This window comes from Zea mays, chromosome 7 (assembly GCF_902167145.1).
Source record: "Zea mays cultivar B73 chromosome 7, Zm-B73-REFERENCE-NAM-5.0, whole genome shotgun sequence".
Classification (NCBI taxonomy): Eukaryota; Viridiplantae; Streptophyta; class Magnoliopsida; order Poales; family Poaceae; genus Zea; species Zea mays.
The window spans coordinates 166,764,077-166,791,979 of record NC_050102.1 but is presented as its reverse complement, the minus strand read 5'-3'; the positions used below and the strand labels follow the sequence as shown (position 1 = coordinate 166,791,979).

Below are 27,903 nucleotides of genomic sequence, written 5' to 3'. Positions count from 1 at the left end.
ATGTGCAGGTTTAACGGGTCCCCGCGGGAACAGGAATGGTGAATATTTTCGGTCTCATCCCAGTTTAACCGTCGAGGGAAGAATTTTCCTAGTTTATATTCCCGTGGGAATTTTTTTTTCATCTCCATCATCTAATGAAGGAATTTCCCACGTGAAATCAGAGTACCGTTGCCGTCTCTAATCGGGACAGAAGAAAAGAAAGGGCCGGGATGAACCTGTTTTATATAAAAACAGCTCAGCTTCACCGAAAAGTCGCTTGTAAAGCTAAAACCGGAAAACAATTTCACTAATGAAACTAAGTTGCATCAAACGAGATCTTAATTGTCTTAAAAAGTTTTGAACAGATTTGTTGGAACATTTCTTAAAACAGGTACCCATAAGAAATATGATATTCGGCTATCCCGCAAGGATTCTTGGGCCCGTTTGGAAATTCGATAGAAAACGTACAGGAAACAGTTCAATTTCATAGAAAGGAATATAAATCAGTTCAGTTTGACAGGGAAAAAATAAGGAACATGAATCCAAACAGGCTTGAAACAAACTATGTTGGAGTTTTATAACAGATTTTTTTTTTAAAAGGATGAGAATCAAATTTATACTGTAGAGTACAATTGGGTGCCTAGTGGATTTGGAACATAAATTTTACAAACAATTTTATTCTAAACTGCAGAGTATTGAAAACTACTGCCTGCATAGCAAGTTTATAGATTGCCTCACGTCCTCATTCTTATTCATGTTCCATTCTCACATTCTTCCTCAATTCCAAATTGTAAGCCGTTCTAATTTTTTTCTAAATAAATACTACGTAGCTGTTAATATGTACTCCCTAGCATAATACATTGCACAGCTGGCAATTTGAAACCAGTGATCACATGTCAATATATTTACGTAATGGGTTAAAAAATCTGTACATTGCACAACTGTCATGACAAGGCTATCGCAACAGCATTACGCTACAGGCGTACAGCACTGGTTAAAAATCAGATGGGCTCGCGTTGGTTAAGTTCAGCATCATCACCTTGTAAACTGGCAACACAGCAGGCGGAGTCCCTCATTACCGGGAGCACCCTGTGCACAATCACCAGGCTGGAAAACCAGGTGATATTTCGGGTGCTACCTCATGAAACATCATTTCCCATCAAGTACATACAATGAGTGCTGGCGAAGGGGAAAAAATCCTTCCTTTCTTTGGGTGAGAAGTTAAGGCAGACAATATCAGGCCTGAAATGTTGGGTAGTTTCGCATGGAGGTGAGCTGTTGTGCATAAGTTATTTTTGAGATTACTTCCTAAGGACAACCAAATGGATCTCCAGCAAATGTAAAATCTACCTGCCAACTACCAGTGCAGTAGGTGTACCATTGTTATTTGCAGCTCTGCAGCCAATGTGAAGCTACCAACACATTAGTAGAACATCCATTATGTCATTTTGCATGCCTAAAAAGACTTGGTCAGCAAATAAAAAAAACTAAATAGCTTGTACCAAAAGGACAGGTGAGTAATGAGTAAATGATGCAGCCATGGTTTTATTGTAAAACATTAAAAATGACACATATTGTTGTTCATGGCGAGACAGAAATACTTTGTTCTGTACTGCAGTACCATCCTAACAGTAGGTACCAGTCAGCGGTAATCCAATGTGCCAGCACCCAATGTGAATGGAAATGTTAGAGAGCCTGCAATGCACATAATGCATTTATTGGGTGGCAACAAGTATTTATATGGAAAGAAAACCAATACTTCAACACATACCATCAGTGGAGCCACTAAGAAAATTAGTATGACTTTGAATGCCTTCAGCGACAATATTGTCAACTGGATTTTGTGTTCGATCACAATTAGCACCAATAAGATCAGCTATGTCAGGGGGCCTGGTTTGAATAACTTGCTCTATTTGATCCATCAGTATGTTTGACTGGTTTTCCATATATGCAAATGATTCATCAGAAGTTGCAGCTCTAGCCGCTGCTACACTGAACATACGACACAAAAAATTATAACGTTTTATGTGAGAAAAGTCAGGGTCACCATCAAACAAGAAAGCACAACCACCATTTGAGGATCCTGATTTGGCATCCTTCCTCCACCTTTTCATGATGTACTGGGCAGGAAGGTCCTTGATATTCCTCATGTCAAGTACCTTCAGCATATGGCGACATGGGATGCCAATAAATTCAAACGTCTTACAAGTACAATTCATCATGGAATTGAGTGAATCAAATTTAACGAAGTGATCTCTTGACTTGTCCTCAACACTTATTCTATACTCGAAAATTGTGCTCATCTCACCACAGATGTAGAGCATGCAATCCATGTACAATTCAAATTCCCTCTCAAACATTTTAAAGGCAGAAGGTGTATATGCATTGGCAGCTTGCCTTAACATTCGCATAGAAGGTGGCTTCTTTGTACTCTGATTAGCATTCACATCAGCCTCCATCTCTGCAGACCGACGATCACATAACAGTCTTTCAAACTGCTCAAAGAAGTTCAAAAGGTCACATTCCAATGATAGATGTTTCTTCAGCTCACTTGTCAAACTTTCCTTTTGCTGGACGCTTTTCATATCAGCATAAAATGCATCGCGGCCATATGCCAGTGCCCATTTCTCCTTTATTGAGAACAAATCTGCTAGCCATTGATTATCTTCTAGGTCATACTTTTCCAACATTTCCTTCCATGCTGTCACAAACTCATCCTCATCCTCACAATCAAATAGGCATCTCTTGAAGTTGCATTCTAGAGTTTTTGAACCATGGAAAGCTTGACTCAGCTGCTGCAGAGCATTTTGATAAATTTGCCACACACAATAACGATGGGCTGTAGCAGGCAACGTGGCTGCAACAGCTTCACTTAAGGCAACAGATCTATCAGTTAACAATGTCTTGGGATGTGTTCCGTTCATTGCCATCTTGAAAGTATCTAATAACCATTGGAAAGCTTCTTTACTTTCATCATATATAATTGCAGCACCAAAGATAACTGTCTGCTTATGATGATTCACACCTGTAAACAAAGCCAATGGCCTATCATAGCCTTGCAATGCATATCCTGAATCAAAACAGACTACGTCACCAAAATGGAAAAAGTCCACAATAGATTTTGAATCTGCCCAGAAAAAATTTGTGAAGTTCCCATCATCATCAGATTTTACAGCATAGAAGAATGAAGGGTTATCATGTTGCACCTTTTGCAGGTATTCTAGTGTAGCGCCAACATCACCTGAGCGTGGAGTCTTTGTATACTTGTATCTTTTGCAACTTCTACCTTCTAGGGAACTCAGAGTGGTACTTCCATAAATCAGATTTTGCTTGTGAACAGAATCATCGGGTGATCTATCTGCCTGATCAAATCCATCATCTTGATCATTTTCTGTACTCCCAGATGCCATGACAAGATCAGAAGCTGCTGCAGCTCCAAGCTGGTGATTGTGGCAGGTAACAAATTCTGTGACTTGATATTTCTCGTTAGTTCCAAGCCTGATGACCATACATGCCGGACAGCCAGTTCGTGTTTCTGGTCGAGGTTTCTTTACTCTTTTTGCTCCTCTTTTCTTCTCACGGAATCCTTCTTTTGAACAAACAAACATTCTTCTGGTTATAACATTCTCATTATTCACCGTCATGCTAGCCCTGCGCACGCTGAACCCAATTTTCCCCGCATACATGCTGTAAAATTCATATGCCTCGTCTTCATTCTCAAATTCTGGTGTACTCACGGTATCATCTGCCAGGTTTTCTCTCGCAGCCCGTGCTTTGCGCCTGATTTTCTTTGTTTTCAGCATATGAACTGTAGAGGCTGTTGCCAGCTGATGGTTATGATTCGGCACAAACTCTGTCAAACGGTACTTGCCATTAGCAGTAAGTCTAATGGTCAAGCTTGCAGGGCATCCAATTCGTGTTTCGGGACGTGGGCACTTTGCTTCCTTTGCTCCCTTCTTCTTCTCCCGAAACCCCTCTCTCGAGCACACAAAAGTTCTCCTAGTGATTATGTTCTTTGACGTCGTCCAGAGCGTTGACCTTCGGACAAAGAAGCCCACCTTTTCCGCATATGCATTGTAGAACTCATACGCATCGCTTTCACCATCGAACAACATATTCACCTTGGGCAACATCTTCTCGTCACAGCTATCGATCGCAGGGTTAACATCTGCTGCAGCCACATCCTCCAGAGCATCCTGCCCATCAATAAACAGAATAAGAACAGTAGGCATTGTTCCTCATTAACAGAAAGGAGTTGGAATCGGGTCAGAGAGCGAACCACATTTTGGTGCGGAAGCAGCAACGGGACTGGCAAATGAGGAGGCCAAGCTGCACAAGGGCGCAGGAGTACTACATGGCCAGGCCAAGACGGCTGCGCCAGCCTCGGGTCTATGGCAGGACTTCCTGTTGCATTGACAGGCGTGAGAGTCTGCACCAGAGGAGGCCCCGTCGCAGGCCTCGGTATAACTTGTGGATCCTTCTCCCCAGGTGCTGATGGCATCAGGGTGTCTTGAACTCCCAATTTTTTGGTAGTAATTTGAACGCCCTCAACACGGAACCCAAGCCCTCTAGGGACAATTGAGAGTTCGAGACCGATCCTTGAGCACGAGATGGATCACCAGCTGTCACTGAACCCAGAAAATAAAACGGACGCTCGATTGGACTAGCACCTACGCCACTGATGGAGGAGCGGAAAATCGGATGTGATTGCTCCTCGGGAACAAGGAAGTTAGGGTTCCTTACCAACAAACAAAAATGAATTCTGAATCTCCAGTCAACACGAACCTAATACCAGTAGCCGGACAGTGGGCCGATTAATACAAGTACGACTGGAAGAGCTCACTCGGGTGGCTGGTTTCTGCGGCGGCGCCGGCCGACGGGCAAAGAAGAGGACGGCGATGACGGAGTCAGACTCTTCGTTACTGACTGAAGAAGGCTACAAAAAAAGGGGGGGATGGGCTGGGCTGGCGCAACGGACGGACGGCATTGCATTTGCATCTGATGGATGGACCAGCCCGCACAAAGTGGACCGGCCGCTTTCGGCCATTTTGCCAGGCCGTTTTTTTGGGGAGGGGGGGAGGGCGTGTATCAGGTACTTCCTGAGTTAATGTCATGATTTTAAAGTTTACAAATATAAATTAAACAAGTTAATCCTTTCCTTCTAAATTGTAAGATTTATTAGTATTATATACTCGCACTATATCTAGATATGCAACAAAAGCAATATATTTTAAAAAAGGGAAATTTGGATCCATACCATTAAAAGATCACCACTTTGGATCCATACCATTACTATCTCACTTACATGTGAGTCCACATGAGTCAATGACATGTGGGGTCCATGATATATATCTAAAGTTTGGATCTTTTAATGGTATAGATCCAATTGTTCCTTAAAAAACCAAAACATCTTCATGTAGAACAAGGAAGTACCTCCGTCAGCTCTTGGTTGTTTAAACTACCTCTCCACAGGGGCTTGAAATGGGTTTTAAGGTGGTTTTTATTTTTATTAAAAATCAAGTAAATAGATAATGGTATTTTTAAACCATAATCTCTACTACTTATTAAGTAAGCAATAGTAGTCTGCCTCTGACATGTTCTGCCACCAATCATGTTCTGCCGTTCTGCCACCAGCCGCACGCCCGTACAACAAAATTCTAACACGGCCGGTTGCGCAACAAAATGAACAGTACTCATAGGTTTATAAGTCGCATTCCATCTCTCTTAGTGAGCAACATATGATACACAACTGCGCTTATAAGCCATGTTCCGTCATTCTGAATGGTCGATGTGGTACTAATCAAACAAATGCCATACCAGCGCGCCTGTGTCTGTGGTTTGTGCGGCCCAGTGATTTACGTGTAGACCAGAGGCCCATCGTAGCCCAGTGGCGCCCAGCGTGCGGCCTCGCATCTGACCTAACCACCGCTGCACACGCTCGGCGTGCGTCGCCGCCCCCCTGTTAGCGCCCTGCCTCCCGCCCCCACCCCTCTGTGCAAGCCGCCGCCTGCCTCCCATCCCCACCTCTGCGCATTCGCATCCTCCGTCGTGGCCTCATTCTCGTTCGCCTCTGCCTCCGCGGCGACGTCTAGCGCCAGCCACCCCGCCATCGAAGCCTGAGTTGCAGGGCACGGCAAGCAACCGCTCTCCTCATGACCTCCTCCCCCAGGTCAGTGGACTCCCCCCTACCCCCACCTCTTTATGTGAGCGTGAGGGGTGAGGAAGGAGCAGCCGGAGCTGGATCTCTCTCTGTCTCGGGGTTGCAGCTGGCCAAGACCCTCCCCTCCTCCGCCCTGCATCATAAGTCCGTCTCTTCTTCGATTCGTGTGGGAGTCACTCACGCAACGGCAATCCTCGTCCTGCATCCTAGGCCGGGCCGCCGGGGGACGAAGAGCCGCCACCTCTTTCCGTTTAGATTATCGTTCCTCTGTGTGCGTGCGCGCGTCTCGTTACTGTTAGCCGTTCTCGTGGCCCTTGACCAGGGCCGGCCGCCGATCTCTGCATTGGCCCTTCGTTCTGCTGCACAAGTTTGGCCATGGATTTGGTTCTGGTTCTGCCCACTGCTCTTCTTCAGGGGAGATGGGGGAATGCGTCAGGATTTTCCTTTCCTTCCCGTTGCGCTTCTTGTTCTTTGGGAAGGAGAAATGCGACGAGTTCGTCCTTCTTCTTTTTTGGTAGTTTCTGTTCTGGACCCCATTTCGCCCCCACAGATATCGCCCGGTGAACCCCACTGTGTTGTAGGAAAATGCCTTGATTTCTGCTTTCCTTTCCTTGCGTCCATATTCGTACCGTCCTCGTTGGCAGCAGCAGATGGCGCCCCTGCCTTAGTAGGATTTAGAACTCGTTCGTCCTAAAGATTGTTCATTTCTTCCCATTATTATTATCATCCTCATTGGAGCTCGTCTCCGGTCTCCACAAGCAGCATCCAGTTCATGAAATGTTGCGAGCGTTGTGATTTCCTCTGGCTATTACTGCAGGTGTGGATTTCTGCCCGTGCTCTTCTTTTGGGGAGGCGATCTTAGGCCTGGGGTGATTGGTCCATGGGCGTTCTCTCGTCTTTATTGCGTTAGTTGGGGGCTTCTTTTCACTGCCCTCCTTTGCCCTTTCTTTTTTTTCTTTGCCAATTCTTTAACCATTGTCTGATGCTCCGTTCGCACTAATGAAGGTTGCTTCCGTTCTGCACTGACCTCGTTTCTGTGCCTTTGTGTAGCAAGATGGTACAATATTCGAGCTGTTTTTGAGGGTAGGGAGTAGGGTTCTGATTCTTCCCCTGGAAGTATTTTTTTCCCCAATAACTTTGGGTCTTTGTGGTGGCAAAACTTGGGTAGTTTTTTTCTTTCTTTCTGTTCTTGAACTGCGTCCACCTCCGTAGCATCTTCAGCAAGGACCTCCTCACGCACAAGCAGGTCATCTAGCTCACCAGGAAGATCAAGGACAGCATCTGAAGTACTCTGAAGTTTGATGAACAGCAAGGACATCCTCACGCACAAGTTTTATGAACAGTAAGTACTAGGAATGTAGCACCAAAGATGCCCTTCTTACCATTTATTTACAGTCAATAGATGCCCCCTTCTATATAGAGTATAGTCAGAGTGAGACCTAGAACAGAATGTGATTGAGATTTCTTTTTTATATTCTTTTTATAAGGAAAAGAGAAAGTGAAGAACATGACTGACATCAACTTCACAACCACGACATGCATCTATTGATCGTGGAACTAAGGATGATGCCCAAGCTTTCGCAGTAGGTTTCATTACCTCATTTTTATCGAGCTTTGCGTGGTTGTGGGAACTAATTTTAACTGCCTTCTTGTCTCTGTTTGCTCTTGCAGTATATCAATTCACTTTGGGGCTGAATATGTTGTTGAATCTTCTGATGTCTTTACAATGACTGATAAAGCATTAACACACTTAAAGGTTTGTGTGTACCAGACTAATTTGTAACAATGTTATCTAATTAACTAACTGCATATCTTTTCGTATCGAAAACATGTTGATGTTTTTGTTGTTTGTTTACAGAGTGGTGCTACAAAAGTGGTAACATATGCAGATGCTCCAATGTTTGTAGTTGGAGTTAATGAGAATATCTATGATCCAAAGATGAATGTTGTTTCTAATGCAAATTGCACCACCAACTGCCTTGCTCCACTTGCCAAGGTCATTTTTTATTTCGGCTTGTTTATCAGTATCCAGTTTCTACCAACCTGGATATTTGGGTGAGCTTTAAAGGGACATTAGTTAGGTTGGGATGGAAGTGGGGTTTCATTGGTGCAGGATGAGAGCAGTACAAATGGCGTGCAAATTAATTTGGCTTAGAATTTGATGGCAATCTTACAACAGTTGTAAATACTCAATTAAGCAAGATGTCTCATGGATTGTTTTCTATCAGGCATATAAAGAGAAGCAATCAAAGAAGCTGCAGGGTCGTGAAGTAAGACTTGACTTCGCTAAGGGAAGAAGTACACAAACTCCTTGCAAATTAATTTGGCTTAGAATTTGATGGCAATCTTACAACAGTTGTAAATACTCAATTAAGCAAGATGTCTCATGGATTGTTTTCTATCAGGCATATAAAGAGAAGCAATCAAAGAAGCTGCAGGGTCGTGAAGTAAGACTTGACTTCGCTAAGGGAAGAAGTACACAAACTCCTTGCAAATTAATTTGGCTTAGAATTTGATGGCAATCTTACAACAATTGTAAATACTCAATTAAGCAAGATGTCTCATGGATTGTTTTCTATCAGGCATATAAAGAGAAGCAATCAAAGGAGCTGCAGGGTCGTGAAGTAAGACTTGACTTCGCTAAGGGAAGAACTACACAAACTCCTCGCAGTGGGTAAGATGATCTTAATCTCTACTACTTCTTAAGAGCAGAGTGTAGGCGTCCACGGTGCACGGTTCTGCCCGCCCTACCCTAATCCCGCGCCTCGGCTCTGCTCACTGTGCTCCCGCGCCTCGGTTCTGCCCACTGTACTCACAGTCGCCCTGCCTTAATCTCGCGCCTCGGCTCTGCTCACTATGCTCCCGCGCCTCGGTTTAGCCCACTTTGCTCACAGCCACCCTGCCCTAATCACGCGCGCCTTAGATCCACAGCTCTCGCTCCATAATCCGCCCGCCGTAATCACGCGCACCTTGGATCCACAGCTCTCGCTCCATAAATGCTATCTATTCTGTTTTTATTTTTCTTACAGCTAAGGTTTGATCATTCTTTGAAGTGATACCTTGACTAGAGCACAATTAATACCTTGTGTAACTGAACAAGAGGCTATGGCCTTGTGTAATTCATGTAAAGTTTGTCTCTTCCTACTAACTGAACAATGGTATTAACTGTTAAAATTGTGCATGTAAACCAAGAACAAGTTTGTGACGATCCATTTTCAAGCACTTAACAAAGTTCTGCAATTTACGTAAAGGAACAAATGCTTCAATTTTGGTAACGCTTCTGAACACACAAAGGCTTCATCTGAAAACTGGACTGTTAAACAAACTGTGCTACAGTAAGCTAACACAAGATGCTAACACAAGATGACAGGACTGAACAGATTTCCATGCAGTAGCTACCCAACAAGATGTTTTATTTTTATTTTGGTTAATCATGCTTTTCCTTTTGCTTTCTGTACAATTTCCTGTTCAACTGCGGTGAACTGTGAAGCAGCACATAATGACTAAAAAAGGTTTCAGAGAACCCACTCGATCATTGGTTGGCTATTAACGCTATGTCTACTTGCAGTTTTGTCAAAGTGACTGTCCGTATGAATAATAGTCATTACCATCTCACGAAGAAAAAGGTTAAAGATGAGAGGCCAATAGTTTAGGATTTGGCTGTGTTTAACTTCAGCATGGACACTATTTGAATGGAATGGATCATGCCCTATAGATGAAAATCTTATGTTAGGCCTGAGTTTCAGGAAACGGAATGCTTGAAATACAAGGGGCAAGAGGCACGACAAGGATACTTTCTGGCCAGAGTTTGTTAGGAAGCATAATTTGGTTTTCATAACTTTTTTCTTGGACATCCACTACTCATGATATAGTAGTATCATAACAGAGCAGAGCAGCACACGTTCTGATTGAGCTGTGTGCCTGTGTATAAAAGGGCATCACTATAAGTTGGGAGATTGGCAACCCAAACATCTATTAACTAACCTCTGAAGGTAAGAGTTGTAGGATACCGAACTCCTGCTTGCATAGTGAGAATTATCTAAATGCTCATTAATCTGATATTTTTCTAATTATATGTTTCTGAGCTGAGCCAATCATCTTAAATGCTTTTTGGGTCCTTTTTTGTGAATGCAGTTCTAGAGATTCAAATATAATATCTTTTTTTGTTGCAACTGAGTTTCTACTATTTCCCTTTTTACAGCCTTTCTGGAAGGTCCTTCAAGAAGGATCTAGCAGAGGGAGAAGTGTGGTTGGTGAGTTTCATATGTTTAGTATTGCAACTATTGTTATTCATGTTATCTCTTCCTGTGATGACAAGTGTCAAAATTTAGGTGTACTTGAAGTAAATTTTATTGAACCAGCACATTACAAACAAGATTTTGAGAGGAACCCATTGTTTATTTGGATAGAAACAAGACTAAGACAAATTATTATTGATTTTTGGTAAGTGCTTCGCTCAGTTCTTTCCTTGTGCACCTGAGGATTCGGGCAGTTTGTTCCTTTGATGTTAATTGAAAACAATTGAGAATTCGGGCAGTCTGTTCAGATCTATTAAGTTGGGTGATTTTAGGATTTAGGGTTTATTCCTCTTCGATGTTAGTTCACTGTGCTTGCTTTTCATCCATCCAAGTTGATTTTGCAAATTGGTTTATGTAGAATTCATTGAGTGATTTTAGGATTTAGGGTTTATTCCTCTTCGATGTTAATTCACTGTGCTTGCTGTTCATCAATCCAAAATATATAGCCGGTACATTTGTGTAATTCATGCAAAGTTTCAGAATTCCTACTTTTGATCGATGGAACACATGCTAAAATCACTTAAAGAATTCAGTTATGGAACATGCCTCTTCTGTTCATTGAGTGATTTTACTTCAGTGTGATTTATTGAATCAGTTATTTAATACAGTTCTGCAATTTACGGCAAGGAACAAACAACCATGTTTTTTTGCGCAAAGGAACAGACTGCCCGGATCCTCAGTTATTTTGAATGCTATCTATTCTGTTTTTATTTAATACAGTTTTATTTTTTGCGCAAAGGAACAGACACATTTAATCACTTATTTTAGTTGAGAACTTAAAGCAAACTCAGTTTCCCTACATGTAATTTAAGCAATCCATCGCACTAAAAACTCACCAGAATGTTGTCCAGATAATGACTTGGCCAAGTTCTAGAGTCATGTTATCTCAATGATCTTATCCTTCTCCATTATGGAATTAGCACAGTCCAAGTGCCCTGGGTGGCTTGGATGAATGTGCACAAGAGCATTTGCAAAAGCCTGAATTAGTTACAATGTAAGCTGATGTCATTCTCCATAGTTCTCTATTCAGAAGAAAATAAGTGCTGAACTGACTCGCAAAACCTTTCTCTGTTTTGTGCTTTGTTTTTAGGTTGGCAGAGTGAAAGTCGCCTAGAGGGGGGGGTGAATAGGCGGAACCTGAAAATTAAAACTTTATCCCCCAACTAGATCCCTTGATTAGTGGTTAGAACAAGATGAACAATTATCGGAGTATAAAAACTAAGTTCTTGCTAGTAAAGAGTATAGCTTTCAAATAATGCGGAAGTGATAAATCAATACAACTAATAAGTCTATGATAATAAAGCAAGAAAGCTTAGATGAAAAGAGCACTAACTCAAGTTCTTTCTTGCGGAGCGTTGCTTCACTTAAATGAGAGTTTAACTTGAAGCAACACCAAATGATATGAGTAAAGAATAGTGCAAGAGAACTTAGAGTAAGGGAAAGCAAACAAATCACGAGCAAAAGCACAATGAACACGGGTGATTTGTTTTACCGAGGTTCGGCCCTCGAAGGCCTAGTCCCCGTTGAGGAGTCCACTTAAGGACGGGTCTTTTTCAACCCTTTCCCTCTCTCCCGATCACACAAGGATCGGCGAGCTCTTCTTCTTCTCAAAGATCACTCTCGATCCCACAAGGACCACCACAATCTTTGGTGTCTCTTGCTAGCTTTTACAAGCCTCCAACACTTTGGAGGAAGTTCGAATGGGAGTCAAAAACTCCACGCGCAAATGAACACAAAGATGTAGCACACACTATCTCTCAATGAATCTCACAAGGCGCTAGGGCTAAACTCAATTGAGTAGCTCTCAATTGCTTGCTCTCTCTTTTGTGGCACTTGTGTTGGTTGTAGTGGACTAAATCTTGTGTATAGGATGGATCAATGAATATAGGTGGTTGGGAGGGCTTGAGTATGTCAACTATGTGACTTGGAATGTTGCTTGGGCTCCCTCACCTTGAAGTGGCCGGTTGGGGTGGTATTTATAGCCCTCAACCACCCATATAGCCGTTGGGGCGCATCTGCCAGAAATTGCACTGGCGGACGGTCCGCGGCTAGGGCCCGGACGGTCCGCGACCCTCCAACGGTCGATTCTGACATCTTCAACGGATACTTCTGACAGATCAACGGTTAGATCAACGGCTATCTGCCTCGGTGACACCACGCGGACGGTCCGCCCTTAGTCCGGACGGTCCGCGCCAGCTATATAATTCCTTTTGCTCAACTTGTCACCTTCGGGCTGAACCAGGTCTTCACCTGCGGACTGTCCGCAAATTATAGCCGGACGGTCCGCGCGTTGTAGCTGGACGGTCCGTGGTTTACTCGGACTGTCCCTGATTTATAGTTCCTGGTCGAAGTCAAAGCGGTGACGCGGACGGTCCGCCGCAAGGGCCCGGACGGTCCGCGCGTGGTCTCGGACGGTGCTTGCTCTTCCATCGGACGGTCCGCAGTAGAGACACATGTTCTTGCATTGGTTCTGTCCGAGGTTTATTTAGGTGTCGCGGACGGTCTGCCGCAAAGACCCGGACGGTCCGCGCTTGGCCTGATTTTCCAAAAAGCTTCTCCTGTCCGGAATAATCTACGGTATTCCGGACAGTCGATTTAGTATAGTTGTAGATGAACCTTTGGCACCTGTAGAGCATATAATCTAGAGCAAACTAGTTAGTCCAATTATTTGTGTTGGGCAATTCAACCACCAAAATTATTTAGGAAAAGGTTTGAGCCTATTTCCCTTTCAATCTCCCCCTTTTTGGTGATTGATGCCAACACAAACCAAAGCAAATAAATAAGTGCAGAATTGAACTAGTTTGCATAAGGTAAGTGCAAAGGTTACTTTGAAATTAGACCAATTTACATTTAATGTTTTAGACCATGCTTGCACCAATTGTTTTGTTTTTGCAAACTCTTTTGGAAATTCTTTTCAAAATGTTTTGCAAAATAGTCAAAGGATAAATAAATAAGATTTTGAGAAGCATTTTCAAGATTTGAAATTTTCTCCCCCTGTTTCAAATGCTTTTCCTTTGACTAAACAAAACTCCCCCTTAATGAAATCCTCCTCTTAGTGTTCAAGAGGGTTTTAAGATATCAATTTTGAAAATACTACTTTCTCCCCCTTTTGAACGTAATAAGATACCAATTTGAAATTTACCAATTGAAAATCATTAGTTTTACCAATTTGAAATTAGGAGGTGGTGGTGCGGTCATTTTGCTTTGGGCCTAAAACTTTCTCCCCCTTTGGCATGAATCACCAAAAACGGATACTTTGAGTGAAATATAAGCCCTCGAATAACTACTTTCTCTCCTATGGCAAATAAAACATGAGTGAAGATTATACCAAATACGGAGAGACGGCGGGATACCGGCAAAGAGTGGATGATACCAATGGAGTTGAGTGGAAGCGATGTCTTTGCCGAATACTCTATTTCCCTTTCAATCTAAGACTTAATACATGAGATGCTCATGAAAACATATTAGTCTTAGCCTTGGCACACAATGAAGATAAGAAATATGCAAATGTACCAAAGGAAAGAGACATGATTAAAAAGGATATGTCAATTAAGATTAAACAATTCTATACAATATAGATTGCTCCCCCTAAATATGTGCATGGAGAGGAACATATATTTTGGCCTTAAATGCCAATTGCACATAATTAGGTTAATGAGAACATATCTATATTATACGGAATGTGAAGTGCATTGTGTAATATTATAAGTGTGATGCTCAGGTCAGTTGATGCACTTATGAAAACATGTTGTAAACATTTCAAGCATTTTCCCTTAAGGATTTCAAAGAGGCTTAAGGACCATCCACCTTTGGAATAAAGGCAGCTTATCCTCGTTACAAGGTTAAGCTTTAAGCTCTTTGACAGTTAAATCACTTCATCTAGTTTCAACAAGGATGCATTAAAGCATGAATGAATTTTTGAGAAGTTAAACTAGATATGAAGCAGGGATAATACATGAACATGCTTTCTCTTCCTTTTATACAAGATATGCAAAGAATGTATAGAAAAGGAAGATTTAGGTACAAGTTTAAATGAAAGGAGATAGTTTTACCTTTATGTACCTTTACATAGGGACGCTCTCTTCATTGTGCTTGTCCTTAGTCTTAGATGCTTAAGACCAATTCTTAATGACAATATATGGAAATATTTTGCACAAGAGAGAGTTCTACAACTAGTAATCTTTTCAAGTTCTTGTTAGCATATATCAAATGGATCATAAGTTGCATAAATGTATCATGAATTATCCTTTTAACTTAGTGCATATCAAGATAGATGTCGATTGAAATTACAAATTGAAATCAAATTGAAATTGCATGAGGCACTAAGTAGCATAAGTGATAATTGAAGTTATTCAATGATCAAACAACAGATGCGATCAAAAGAATAACATAGGCATTAGATTTTTAACTAAGCTCAAAAATAGGAGAATCCAATAAGCAAGCTACTTTAGCAATGAAAGCAACAATCATTGATAAAAGCGATATTATTTTAACAAGTTGGATTGATGTGAAGTAGCATACTTTATGAGAAACATTATTCTCATGTAAGAGACTATATGAAAACAATAGTCTCAACATAATCAAAATATAGGAATGGACTCCCCCTAAAGATATGCATCAAGGAATTGAAAGAATTGATTTCGATGCATTCACTTTTAAAGACATAAAGGGAGACCCATTATACATCTTGATCAAGGCTTATAAAATTTGCAATAAACAACTTAAGCCTTGTATTCTCACAATGAAAAAGATCTAGAATGCTTACAACCACACCATTGATTGTTGTGAAGACCTTATTGTCCAAGTAGGTGTTGTTGTTCTTGATGTTCTTCCTTTTTCATCTGAGTGTCCTCCCTTTGTAGTTGTCTCTTTTTCCTTCCAAACTTATTGAAAATACTCAAGAGAGATGTCAATAGCGTAAGGGAGTACATGATGAATGATGATTTCTTTTTAGAAAATAAATATGAACAATTCATCATCCATAAGTCACACAGACATGAAGTAAAATCCTTAGCATTAGTGCATATCATAGGAAAAGAGGAATATGCACTATTTAACCATTTGATCAATCATAGGAATTTACTTCTTCATATTGAGTTTATTAATCGTTACTTTAAAAACAAGTCAATATGAGAACATTTATAGCAAAGGTATGAAATAGATTCTAATGGATAAGTGCATTAATGAGAATGAGATTGAATGCATATCTTAGCCAATTTAAGTTTAACAAAGAATCTATTTCTTCACAAAGATATAATTAGAGTGAACAATCATTGATGGGAACTAAATTTAAGAGATGAGTTCTCATACCTTTGCTTTGACTTTTCTTCCTTTTGGGTGAAGAGTACCCTTTTGAGGCTTGTGGCTTTAATCTTGCACTTTCTCTCTTGTAGATTTTCATAAGTAGGCTCAAGAGAAATGTTAATAGCAACACAAGCACTAGTTTCCCTCTTTGTAAACATTTTGATAAGGAATAAAAAGTGAATTACTAAACCATGGAAGCTGTATGATATGAACTAGGTTATTCCATGATGATATTATGCTCAAATTTTAACTAGCAAAAACAAGCATAGTTAATTTAAGATTATAGGAACAAATCTAGTTCATAACATGGAGAGTGATAAAAATAGAAGAATCATATCCAATTTAAGCAATAGGTAATACGTCATATACCATTGGATTGATTTTTCTTATCATGTTAGATAGCACATCTCCAAAGAGAAACACATTCTTTAGAAGTGAGACTACTTAGGTTACTTGGAAAAAAAAAAAACATTAGTCTCACTATTTTAGACATAAAGAAAGATTCCCTTTTATAAGTGTCCTTAAGGATTTGAATTCCTTACATGACACCTTATTCTTTTAAGAACATGGAATCTTTATTTATATCTAGATTATGGCAATAATAGGATAATTAAAGTAAAACATGCCATGAAGTATTTCCAACAATTTAAAAAACATGTAGATTGTCATAATATAGAATTTGATGAATACACAATCTACCATATGAGAGGAATTCTCTTCAAAGAATGATGACATAATTTTTTAAAACATCCTTAAGTGCTTTCTATTTCTATGTGACTACACAAGATATATGACAAATTAAGATAATTGCACTTAAGAATATAAATGTTACCATCCCTTGACTTTCCTCCATGTTGTAGGCTTTGATATTCCGCACATGATGATTCTTTATTTCCTACAACATTAATATCTTGCCGAGATGATATGAGTTTTGAATACAATAAACTGAAGTAACCTTGGGTCAATCTTGAATATGTAGATCATTTGAAGATTGATAGCTTGAGTTGATAAGAATTGAATTAACTCTCTCAAGCACCCCAAAGGTTCATACCATCTCCTTCTCCTACAAATCTTGTCAAGCACATTTTGGTACCCATCGCTTGATGGGTCCGTTAAAGTTAGTAAACAAAGATCTAGGAACCCAAGTGTCCTTTGTGCTAGCGCTTGGTAAACTTGTTACCTCTCTAGCACAAGTTGCAATCTTGGGTTGCCTAGTTATATATGAATCAAATGACAAGTTAGGAGTGAGATTTTTACCAATGGGACAATCTTTGCATTGATGTCCCTTCTTTCGGCATGTGTAGCATAGGCGTTTTCCAAATTTTGAAGATTTCTTCTTTCCTTGTTTGTTGCCTGCTACATGGTTAGTAAAAACCTTCTTTTCTAACCCTATGCCTTTTTGTTTTAAATGGGGACAAGATCTAAGCAAGTGTCCCTTCTTGGAGCATTTAAAACAAAGTCTATCATCCTTGTTAATAATCAAGCCATTTTTAATGTAGGGACATGACCTAATCAAGTGCCCCTCTTTAAAGCATTCACTACACCTCTTAATGTGAAGTGTGGCTTGATCATTACCTTGGATGTTACCTTTTGTGGAGGCGTGGTTGAGGCTTTTGGAGGAGGTGTTGAATTTTTTCTTTTGTTTATTCCTTTTGGCAATCCTCAAATCCTTGACATTTTCTTCAAGGGATGTAGTGCATGCCACGGTTGTTTCCGTCTCAAGCTTCTTCACCATGTGATCACGGTTATCTTGAGAAGGTTGGGTAATGCATTTCCCTTTAAGTTGTGTCAAGCTCTTCTTTAGCCTCTCATTTTCTTCTTTGAGTTTTTGATATGAATCATCATTTGTTCCTGCAGATTCTAGCTCAAAAGAAGATTTGCTTGTCGACGAACAACAAGCATTAGCACATGGTAATATAGTATCAATTTGAATACATGTGCATGAGTGAGGTTGTTGGGATTTTAAATTTTCTATCACAACCTCATGAGCAATGTTTAATATGATATGATCATCTATAAGATTTTCATGAGAACATAGAAGCATATCATATTTATTTTGAAAAGCTAGATTTTCAATTTTTAGCTTTTCTATTTGGTCCTTAAGCAAGGTATTCCTATTTACTAATTGAGCGATACAATGTAAAGCGTTATCTTGCTCAATTGAAATAGTTTCATACCTTTGGACCAAATCAACATGAGAGCACTTTAGCTCCTCATGTTCTTTAGTCAACTCGTCAAGGTGTTGCATCTTTATGGAGAGAATATCTTCTAGCCTTTGACGAGCTTCGCTTTGTTCTCTCGCTCTTTCTAGAAGTTTGCGCATGACCGCCTTATCTTCTTGGCTTAGGCGAGCGTAGAGATGCACAAAGCTTCTTTCTTCCTCCTCATCCTCATTGGTGCTTCCGCTATCATTTTCATTAGCCACACAACACATGTGGGAATCAAAATGGGAAGACAAACCTTTTGGAGAGGTGGATTCATCGTTTGGTCTCCATCGTTCATTTTCTCCTTCTTCCTTGCAAGGGTTAGTATCACAAAAACTAAAGGAAGTAGAGGCATCAAATGAATTATTATGTTTGGACTCATCAAACTTGATTTTAATTCTAGTCCAAATATCATGCGCATCGGGAATGGATTCGTCATAGTTTGATATGAAGGCACGATAATCTTCTTTGCTAAGAGAATTGTTTAAGATGTCAAAAGCTAGGTAGTTTAAGCGATAACATCTTTGATCCTCCTCGGAATTAATTTTTCCATTAAAACTAGAGGGAAAAATACTCTTGTCAATAATTTGTTCTAATTGAGGATGTATGGTTCTAAAGGCATTTATCACACTAGTAGACCATGAATCATAATTAGAACAATCATCAAGTAATATCTCAAGAGTTACCTCCTTTTGAGTTGCGTTCGTTGGAGGAGTCTTCTTGTTCTTTTGGGATCTTCTACGAGCCATCACTTCGAGTTGTTAGACTCAAGATGAAGTGCCTACCTTTGATACCAATTGAAAGTCGCCTAGAGGGGGGGGGTGAATAGGCGGAACCTGAAAATTAAAACTTTATCCCCCAACTAGATCCCTTGATTAGTGGTTAGAACAAGATGAACAATTATCGGAGTATAAAAACTAAGTTCTTGCTAGTAAAGAGTATAGCTTTCAAATAATGCGGAAGTGATAAATCAATACAACTAATAAGTCTATGATAATAAAGCAAGAAAGCTTAGATGAAAAGAGCACTAACTCAAGTTCTTTCTTGCGGAGCGTTGCTTCACTTAAATGAGAGTTTAACTTGAAGCAACACCAAATGATATGAGTAAAGAATAGTGCAAGAGAACTTAGAGTAAGGGAAAGCAAACAAATCACGAGCAAAAGCACAATGAACACGGGTGATTTGTTTTACCGAGGTTCGGCCCTCGAAGGCCTAGTCCCCGTTGAGGAGTCCACTTAAGGACGGGTCTTTTTCAACCCTTTCCCTCTCTCCCGATCACACAAGGATCGGCGAGCTCTTCTTCTTCTCAAAGATCACTCTCGATCCCACAAGGACCACCACAATCTTTGGTGTCTCTTGCTAGCTTTTACAAGCCTCCAACACTTTGGAGGAAGTTCGAATGGGAGTCAAAAACTCCACGCGCAAATGAACACAAAGATGTAGCACACACTATCTCTCAATGAATCTCACAAGGCGCTAGGGCTAAACTCAATTGAGTAGCTCTCAATTGCTTGCTCTCTCTTTTGTGGCACTTGTGTTGGTTGTAGTGGACTAAATCTTGTGTATAGGATGGATCAATGAATATAGGTGGTTGGGAGGGCTTGAGTATGTCAACTATGTGACTTGGAATGTTGCTTGGGCTCCCTCACCTTGAAGTGGCCGGTTGGGGTGGTATTTATAGCCCTCAACCACCCATATAGCCGTTGGGGCGCATCTGCCAGAAATTGCACTGGCGGACGGTCCGCGGCTAGGGCCCGGACGGTCCGCGACCCTCCAACGGTCGATTCTGACATCTTCAACGGATACTTCTGACAGATCAACGGTTAGATCAACGGCTATCTGCCTCGGTGACACCACGCGGACGGTCCGCCCTTAGTCCGGACGGTCCGCGCCAGCTATATAATTCCTTTTGCTCAACTTGTCACCTTCGGGCTGAACCAGGTCTTCACCTGCGGACTGTCCGCAAATTATAGCCGGACGGTCCGCGCGTTGTAGCTGGACGGTCCGTGGTTTACTCGGACTGTCCCTGATTTATAGTTCCTGGTCGAAGTCAAAGCGGTGACGCGGACGGTCCGCCGCAAGGGCCCGGACGGTCCGCGCGTGGTCTCGGACGGTGCTTGCTCTTCCATCGGACGGTCCGCAGTAGAGACACATGTTCTTGCATTGGTTCTGTCCGAGGTTTATTTAGGTGTCGCGGACGGTCTGCCGCAAAGACCCGGACGGTCCGCGCTTGGCCTGATTTTCCAAAAAGCTTCTCCTGTCCGGAATAATCTACGGTATTCCGGACAGTCGATTTAGTATAGTTGTAGATGAACCTTTGGCACCTGTAGAGCATATAATCTAGAGCAAACTAGTTAGTCCAATTATTTGTGTTGGGCAATTCAACCACCAAAATTATTTAGGAAAAGGTTTGAGCCTATTTCCCTTTCACAGAGCTGCCGAGCAGTTTCTGGGAGGCGGTCCAATCTAGGGAGGGAGCCTTTTTGGCCCCTACAAACTGAATAATACAGTCAAGCACATACAGCTCAACACAAACACATGATGCCACGCAGACACAGGAAGCCACGCTCTACCACCCATAGCACAGGCACAAGAAACTGAACAATACAGTCAAATTCTATAATGTTAACTACATCTAATTTCTTGCTGTGATCTTTTAAAATTCAAAAATACTTGATCTGTTCTCTGCATATTGTGATCTTTTAAAATTCAAAAATACATGATTGTTCTATGCATATTGTGTTCTTTTATTTATTTATAATGCTACAGAAATCCTCTCAAAATGATTACAAATTCTTGCCTCCAATGAATACAGTTAAAATACCTTGCATTCTCCTCGTACATATTAGTGTTTTGGACTAATAAAGCTTCCTTTACTGCAATCTTTTATCGATCTGCAAATGCAAATTCAGTTCTCATTCCCAGATCATGATTACAAATTCTATCATGATTGTATTCATGCTGTGATCTTTTAAAATTCAAAAATACTTGATCTGTTCTCTGCATATTGTGATCTTTTAAAATTCAAAAATACATGACTGTTCTATGCATATTGTGTTCTTTTATTTATTTATAATGCTACAGAAATCCTCTCAAAATGATTACAAATTCTTGCCTCCAATGAATACAGTTAAAATACCTTGCATTCTCCTCGTACATATTAGTGTTTTGGACTAATAAAACACCCTTTACTGCAATCTTTTATCGATCTGCAAATGCAAATTCAGTTCTCATTCCCAGATCTGCAAATATAAATTAAGTTCTCCCTTTACTGTAATTAAGTTATAAAAAATAGAATGACTATGCATGAGCTATGTTTATCTATTAGTTCATAATATGTCTATCTTCGGTTTACAAGATTCAGTTTACAATCTTTAAAATAGTCATTATGCACAACACCAATTTTGCTTGTCTCTTCAGCGGTGACGGCAGTCAGGGTGGCGCCTGCTCGAGTGGTGGGTGGCTTTTGGCAGCGGCACGCGGAGGCGGGCTACGATCGCCGTCGTGGCGGGCATCCCTACAACACCACCACCACCCGGTAAAGCTTATGCCCAATTACATTGTCCTAGAAACAGTAAAGCTTATGCCCAATTAATTTTTTAGTTGTAGGAGAAATAATGAGACATCCTTGCTTTGCATCTGTTTCAAGTCATACTACCAACTCAGTATGTTCGTTCTCCTGGTGCCTTGTGCTGTTTCCAGTTGCAGTCTTAACTTTGTGCAAATTGAACACTTCAGTGTGGATGACTGTTTCCAGTTGGCTTCAGTTTGCACACTTCTGTATATGTTTTAATCAGTGCTCTGTTAGACGACCTTTTCCTCAGTTACACTGTAGTTGGCTTCACTATTCCTCTGTTTTACTTCTAAATCATAACCATGATGTAAGCATACATGTATCGTTTAATTTACTCCTCGGGAGTGTGTTTTGTTGTATGCGTCTTTTAAACAGATTGGTGCTGCGTACTTGACATCTCGTGCTGATATCATCCTAAATTCAATGCAGATTAAGCGTGAAATTTGTATCATGAAATTAGTAAGGCACCCTAATGTTGTTCGACTGTTTGAGGTAAGATCCAAAAAACTACACACACTTCATGATGTATATTCTGCTCATGCCTATGCTCTAATACTATTTGGATGAAATTTTGCTTTCTACATCAGGTGATGGGAAGTAAAGCAAGAATTTTCATCGTTCTGGAATATGTTACCGGCGGAGAGCTTTTTGAAATCATTGTAAGTGGAAACCCATAGCAACAGCCCCGCGGGTTTAATTTTCATCGTTTGAATCCCATGCTCATGCTTCAGAATTTTCATTTTAATTATTATGTCTATGTTTTTTTTAGTTCAGAAACCCATAGAAGTTAAGGTTGTACTTTCAGTTAGTAGGTTCGGTCCTTGCTATTTATTTGAATTTTGTTTTATCATGACGATGTTTGGAGCTTTCCGTCATTGCTATTTTATATTACTGTGAACATGTCATGGTTGTGTACAAATATTGTAATCATGTTGCTGTTATCTATGCTTAATATTTTTTATCAAATAATAGCACAATGGTATATAAAATTTATTTATCGATCATGTCTACTTTACAGGATGCTCTCAGAACTTTCTTATTGAGAAGGCTCAATAACCTCACCAAAGAGGACAAGATGCAGACCATGATGATTTCAACTTTGGCTACTGAACTGTACTTAGACAAGGTGCCTGCCATTCTGTTTTCCAGCTTTCCAGATCTTATTCATTATTGGGTTGAGATCTTATTCATGCTTCACAATTTCGAATTTCTTTGGCTCTCAGAACTTTCTTGTTATGGTGATATTTGTCACACGGATTTTGCATATCATAGTGATATTTATCGTTCTATATCTATGTTTATATTAAATTTTAACTCTTGTGGCAACACACAGGCACATACCTAGGCTGACATCACATTATTATTTCTAGGTACAATGTTTCACCATTTCAGTATGCTTTTGATGAATCTGGAGGAAGTCTGCAACTTGACATTGTCAACAGAAAGTTGAAGTGGCCAGCAGGACCCAAACCTCCTTATCCTGATACACCACTTTGATATCTGGATGCTTCAACCTCGAGCTGCAATGCCCCATACATTTATAATTTAGTTCTTCATGTTGACAAGCTCATTGCAAAATACATTCCATAGACCATCTTATAGTTTTGATTGTCTCGTTTCTTTGTTATACAGTACAGAACGAATATGATGTAAAATTGGCCCATGCTTGATGGCATTCAGTCCTTGGATAAGCTCAACATTGATTCTTTGTAAAACTTTCAGGCTAATACGTACTTAACAGTTGTGGAGAGTTGTCGTTTTCTCTCTTGTTGTTGGCCACTTTGTTTTGTCGGCTATTGCTATTGTAGCAATAGCAGTCACAGCAAGAGGCAAAGAGAGATAGAGATTGTTTTGCGATGCTACAACTGCAAGAGAAAGATATTTACTCCGTAGCAACGCACGGGCATTCACCTAGTATATCTATAAACTTCTAATATTTTTGACAATTTTATGATCATTTATTCCTTTCCAACAAAGTCATCTATTTTTTATAAATTATCATTTAATTACACCAATCCAGATGGGGATTAGAGGGGTTTAAATCCCCTTCTGGATTGGTGTAACCGAACATGCCCTAAAATATCTCATATGATCTCTCATTATCCATACTCACAGATCTATTTGGTTTGGTCATTAATAGATCAACCTTCTAATGATGTACCTTGTCAACTCCCTAATATGCAGTGCCCAAATTTCCTTGGCCACCTCTAATCCAATGACCTTGTTGTACTCATATCCACTTAATGCATTCAACAAGGCACTAATAGCTTGAGTGTTGAGATGGATGTGGCGGTACCCAATAAGAGTCAAATTGCTTGGATCTTTCGCTCCATTCCTTATTATTATCTATAGTTCGGATGTAATCTTACAACACATGTCTTCACCGTATGTTTCCATTTGGCAAAGTTAATCTTTTCAAATTAAGGTAACTTTCCAACTCAAACATTTATTGGAGATCTAGAATAAATATCAGTCGTAGAATTATTATAACTAAAGGATAAACTCATGTATGCCTTCTTGTTCTTGTGAATGGTGACTTTCTTGCTATTCTTGGAAGTTTGATATGATTTATAATCATCAACATCTTCACTGCTACTTGTCTCATCATCGTCATTTATCTTTTTTGCCATCCTTCTTTGTGAACCTTTTCTTTTCTTGTTCTTCTGTCCTTGTTGTTCCTTCTCTTCTCAGCCTTCTTTATTTCCAAGGGTAAGAAATTTAACCATCGACTTATATGGGGAGCAATGATCTTGAGCAGGAAGAGCAGGCTTATGAGCTCAAATCTCTGACTTAAAAGCCCTAATCTTTTTAGGAAGTTTGATTGCACTTACATCTAATTATCATCAAAACTCGTAATTAGAGATTGATTGCACTTACATCTATTGACCGTGATAGGGTAAAAGTGCACCTCAAATGTAAGGGCCAACAGAACAAGTAGTAGTGAGTTCGAAGAAGAGAACGATGAACAAGCTCTACGAGACCAGCTTGAAGATGAGTCAAACAAAATTGTACGCTCACCAAGTCGGTGATCAATCGTCGAGAGTGAACAATGTACAAGCTACCTGATGGCGCGGCACACACATAAATAAAAAAAAACTGCCTTTGCACGGGAGCAGATATGACTGGCGAGGCATGTCACGTGATGATGAAGCATCGTCGTGGTGCTCCTCCACTCCACCTAGCTAGCCAGGTCAGCACAAGGAGCTACTTTAAACAGGCGTGTGTATATGTGGGGTTGTGGGCGGACCGGTGGGGAAAAAGGATCCCTCCAGCAGTTTCCCCTTCCTACCGGGAGGCGCACGTGGCGGTGATCGATCAGATGGACGCAACGATCGGATGGACGCAACGACGTCGACCTCAGCCACGCACTCGGCATCCATCTTCAGCAAAAGGATCGATGGATATGCAATGCAAGTAGTGCAAGGCGACCACACGAATGAATATTCGAAAACGACACGAATGCAAGTACTGGTCGGTTCACTCACATGCATGACACGCTGCTCATGACTTGTGGTACAGTTGGTAGGTACAGTAGTTAGGTCAGTCGGTCAGATGGGACGCGTATATCCTTTTTATTTTCGCGGTCGCCGCAGTTTCCATTTTTGGCACGGCACTCGCGTCCGCGAGCCCACTGCACACTGCCCGGCCGCCCCTGCTGCGCGCATATATATACGGACTACGGACTACGGCTACGGGGGCGGGTGGCCTCGTCGACGAGCAACTAGCACATAGGATGGCAATGCAATCACGCGCCAATTGATGACCAGAGGCGAAGCTAGCAGTAAAATCAAGGTGGCGCACCATAAAATAAATACGTAAATATTCCATGTCATGAACATGGAGAACTTTTATATAGAGACGACCATAAATCTATATCTATATTATTGTATAATCCACCAATTTAAACTTTATAGAACCCATCTAACCAAATCATCCGGTCAGGCTACGACAGCTGGGCACGCGATACGTGCTTGCGTTGCTTAGCAGTAGGTCGGTCTGGATCCAAAAGTCGACGCACTAGCAGTAGCAGGTAGCGCTGCTGCGTTGGTTTGGAGACACGAACGAGTTCGCAGAAGGGAAGCAAGCGCCGCGAGTCCAATGATGCGAATGCTCAGTAGTTCGTGCATGGACACGTGCACTCGCCGGCGAAAATATAAATACGCCACCGTTGACAAACATAGCCCAGGTAGGCGAAAAATATAAATACGCCTCTGCCTCCGATCCGCGCTGCGCTTCCAGCACATACGCGTGCATCCGTGCGCTGCCCGTACCGTTGCCCGTACCGTACGTCGTCCGCGGCGCCGTCACAATAAGCTCTCGTTTTCTAATGCTAATACAATTAATTAACCTAAACAAAATACTGCGTGGCGGCGCACTGGCGCATGGGCGTGTGGCACGAGAGACGTCGGGAGCGGTGTTGAGTGGGATCCAATTCAAATCTATAATCTCTACAACTATTAAGAGTCTACTAGGTGTGTGCCCGTGCGTTGCAACGGGAGTATGCTGAGATGAGCATCGACACATCTAATCGGATCTTATATTTCCTTGGAAGTCTGGAAAAAGTTTGCTCGAAAGCCAAATATGTTAAGACCTGAGCATGTATTACCCTTGTGCCCCATCAGCACACTGTTCCGCGCTTGACGGCGACGAGGAAGGCGAGCAGGCCCGCGAGGCCGGAGCCATTGTCCACGGCGACGAGGAGGCCGACGAAGACGAGCACGACGAAGGCGTGGTAGGTGAAGAGGAGCGCGAAGGCGGCGAGGAACGTGGCGGCGAGCCTCCGCCAGACACGGGGCACGACAGAGAGCACGCGCGGGAAGGTGAGCGCGTCGCGCTTGGCGGAGTAGACGGAGGCGACGACGGAGAGGAGCGAGAGCAGGAGGAGCGCGAGGAGGTAGGCGGACTTGAAGAGGAGCAGGGCGAGCCAGTCGGAGGCGAGGCGAGACAGCAGGCGGCGCTGCGTGTCGGTGCCCGGGGAGGATGCGTCCAGGGCCGTGTCGTCGGAGTCGATGTGGGTGAAGAGTGCGTGGGAGATGGCGACGTGCAGGAGGAAGAGCGCGGAGAGGGGCAGCGATGCGCGCGAAGAGCGGGCGGTGCGGGCCTCGGAGGATCTCCGCGGAGAAGAGGTAGATGTCGACGACGCCCAGGAACTGCAGCTCCTCCAGCTCGCACTCCATGGCTGGTTGGCTGCCTGCCTAGGATTTGGAGACGGGGCAGATTGGCGCTAGGAGACGATTGAATTTGGAGGAGACGGGGAGGGAGGGGAGGCTGTGGCATGGGGATTAGGGAATGGGGATTTTCTCGCGCTCGCCTCTAGGACTGGGGCGGGGCACGGCGGCAGACACATGCGGGGGCAAGGGCACACGATGGCGGTAGGGGCGGGCACAAGGATACTTGGGAGGTGGTGTCGAGGGCGTGACGACGAAAATGGCGAAGGCGCGGCGCGATAATCCTAGGAGGCGGAGGCACGACAATCCTGAAGTTCGCGGACGGGCGGGGTAGGGAGACGGGGGCAGTCTACACTCCTCTCTTAATAGTTAGTAGGGATTTTTGCATTTGTACTATAGCTATTAAGGCGATAACCACTTTTTTACCTTTTAAGCGGAAAGATATAAGCTGAGGCGACACCTTACTCATATATAAACACACACTTATCATTTATCAACATATTTGTATAAGTTACATTTCCTTTCACTTTTTATTATGATGCTAGTGTTCTACAATTTCAATTTTTTTGTTCAGCAGACAAATACACGGAGTCGGTGTCAGAAGAAACTGAAAGCATATGACCTCTCAGCACTGTCCGAGTCCCTCCCAGAACCAGGTGCACCAAAGCAGAAACCTGAAGCAAAGCTGAACTGCAAGTCAAGACAGACATTAGTGTAATCCTCTCTTCACACCTTCTCCCTTGCTTCATTCAGGTCGTCATGTTTTTCAACTGTAGTTTTGGACTGTAAACCCAATTTTCTTGTCCAGGTTACGGGAGGCTGCTCATCTCAAGGCTGTGCTGGGAAAGATGCAGTTCCAGCTTGACCCATTTGCTGCGATCCATCAGCACCTGCTAGCAACACAGCCACCTGCAGCTGCAAAGGGCGATGCCGTGAAGGAGGGGAAGGACTCCAAGAACAAGAAAAGGAGGAGGAAGAAGGGTGCATCATCGAGCTCTCAAGCAATGGATATTTGATTGCATTCGTTCAGTAGTAACTTGGTCCAGAGCTATGGAGTTAGAACATGGCTGGAGCGAAGGGTTTACCCTTGCTTACAAATCATGACCATCTTTGAGTTGTTGTCATAGATCATGCTGGAGTGCTTGATTTCTCCTGATGAAGTTGCTCAAATATCTACCATTACATTAAGGAAATAAAAACTTCCAATGACAAATGT

At 41.9% G+C, this 27,903-nt stretch overlaps 2 protein-coding genes and 1 pseudogene across 9 annotated transcripts; 1 reads left to right on the top strand and 2 right to left on the bottom strand.

The window, feature by feature from the left end:
• Positions 1-854: 854 nt before the first annotated feature.
• LOC100381780 (uncharacterized) lies at positions 855-4,974 on the bottom strand. Of its 8 annotated transcripts, none has more exons than XM_020540616.3 (6): positions 4,723-4,939; positions 4,259-4,607; positions 1,751-4,175; positions 1,581-1,674; positions 1,330-1,435; positions 855-1,221 (listed from the first exon to the last, which is right to left on the bottom strand). In XM_020540616.3, the coding sequence occupies exons 2-4, from the start codon at positions 4,478-4,480 to the stop codon at positions 1,622-1,624; spliced, it is 2,700 nt and encodes an 899-aa protein (XP_020396205.1). In that variant the 5' UTR covers positions 4,481-4,607; positions 4,723-4,939; the 3' UTR covers positions 855-1,221; positions 1,330-1,435; positions 1,581-1,621. The 8 variants fall into 8 exon arrangements, with proteins under 8 accessions (XP_020396205.1, XP_035816538.1, XP_020396203.1 ...); XM_035960645.1 differs by having other exon boundaries at positions 1,601-1,674; XM_020540614.3 differs by having other exon boundaries at positions 4,259-4,974.
• Positions 4,975-26,137: 21,163 nt separating this feature from the next.
• LOC103634342 (uncharacterized) lies at positions 26,138-26,696 on the bottom strand (annotated as a pseudogene).
• Positions 26,697-26,885: 189 nt separating this feature from the next.
• Positions 26,886-27,703, top strand: LOC103634341 (uncharacterized). The gene is made up of 3 exons (XM_008655890.1): positions 26,886-26,891; positions 27,265-27,401; positions 27,496-27,703. The coding sequence occupies exons 1-3, from the start codon at positions 26,886-26,888 to the stop codon at positions 27,701-27,703; spliced, it is 351 nt and encodes a 116-aa protein (XP_008654112.1).
• Positions 27,704-27,903: the final 200 nt, after the last annotated feature.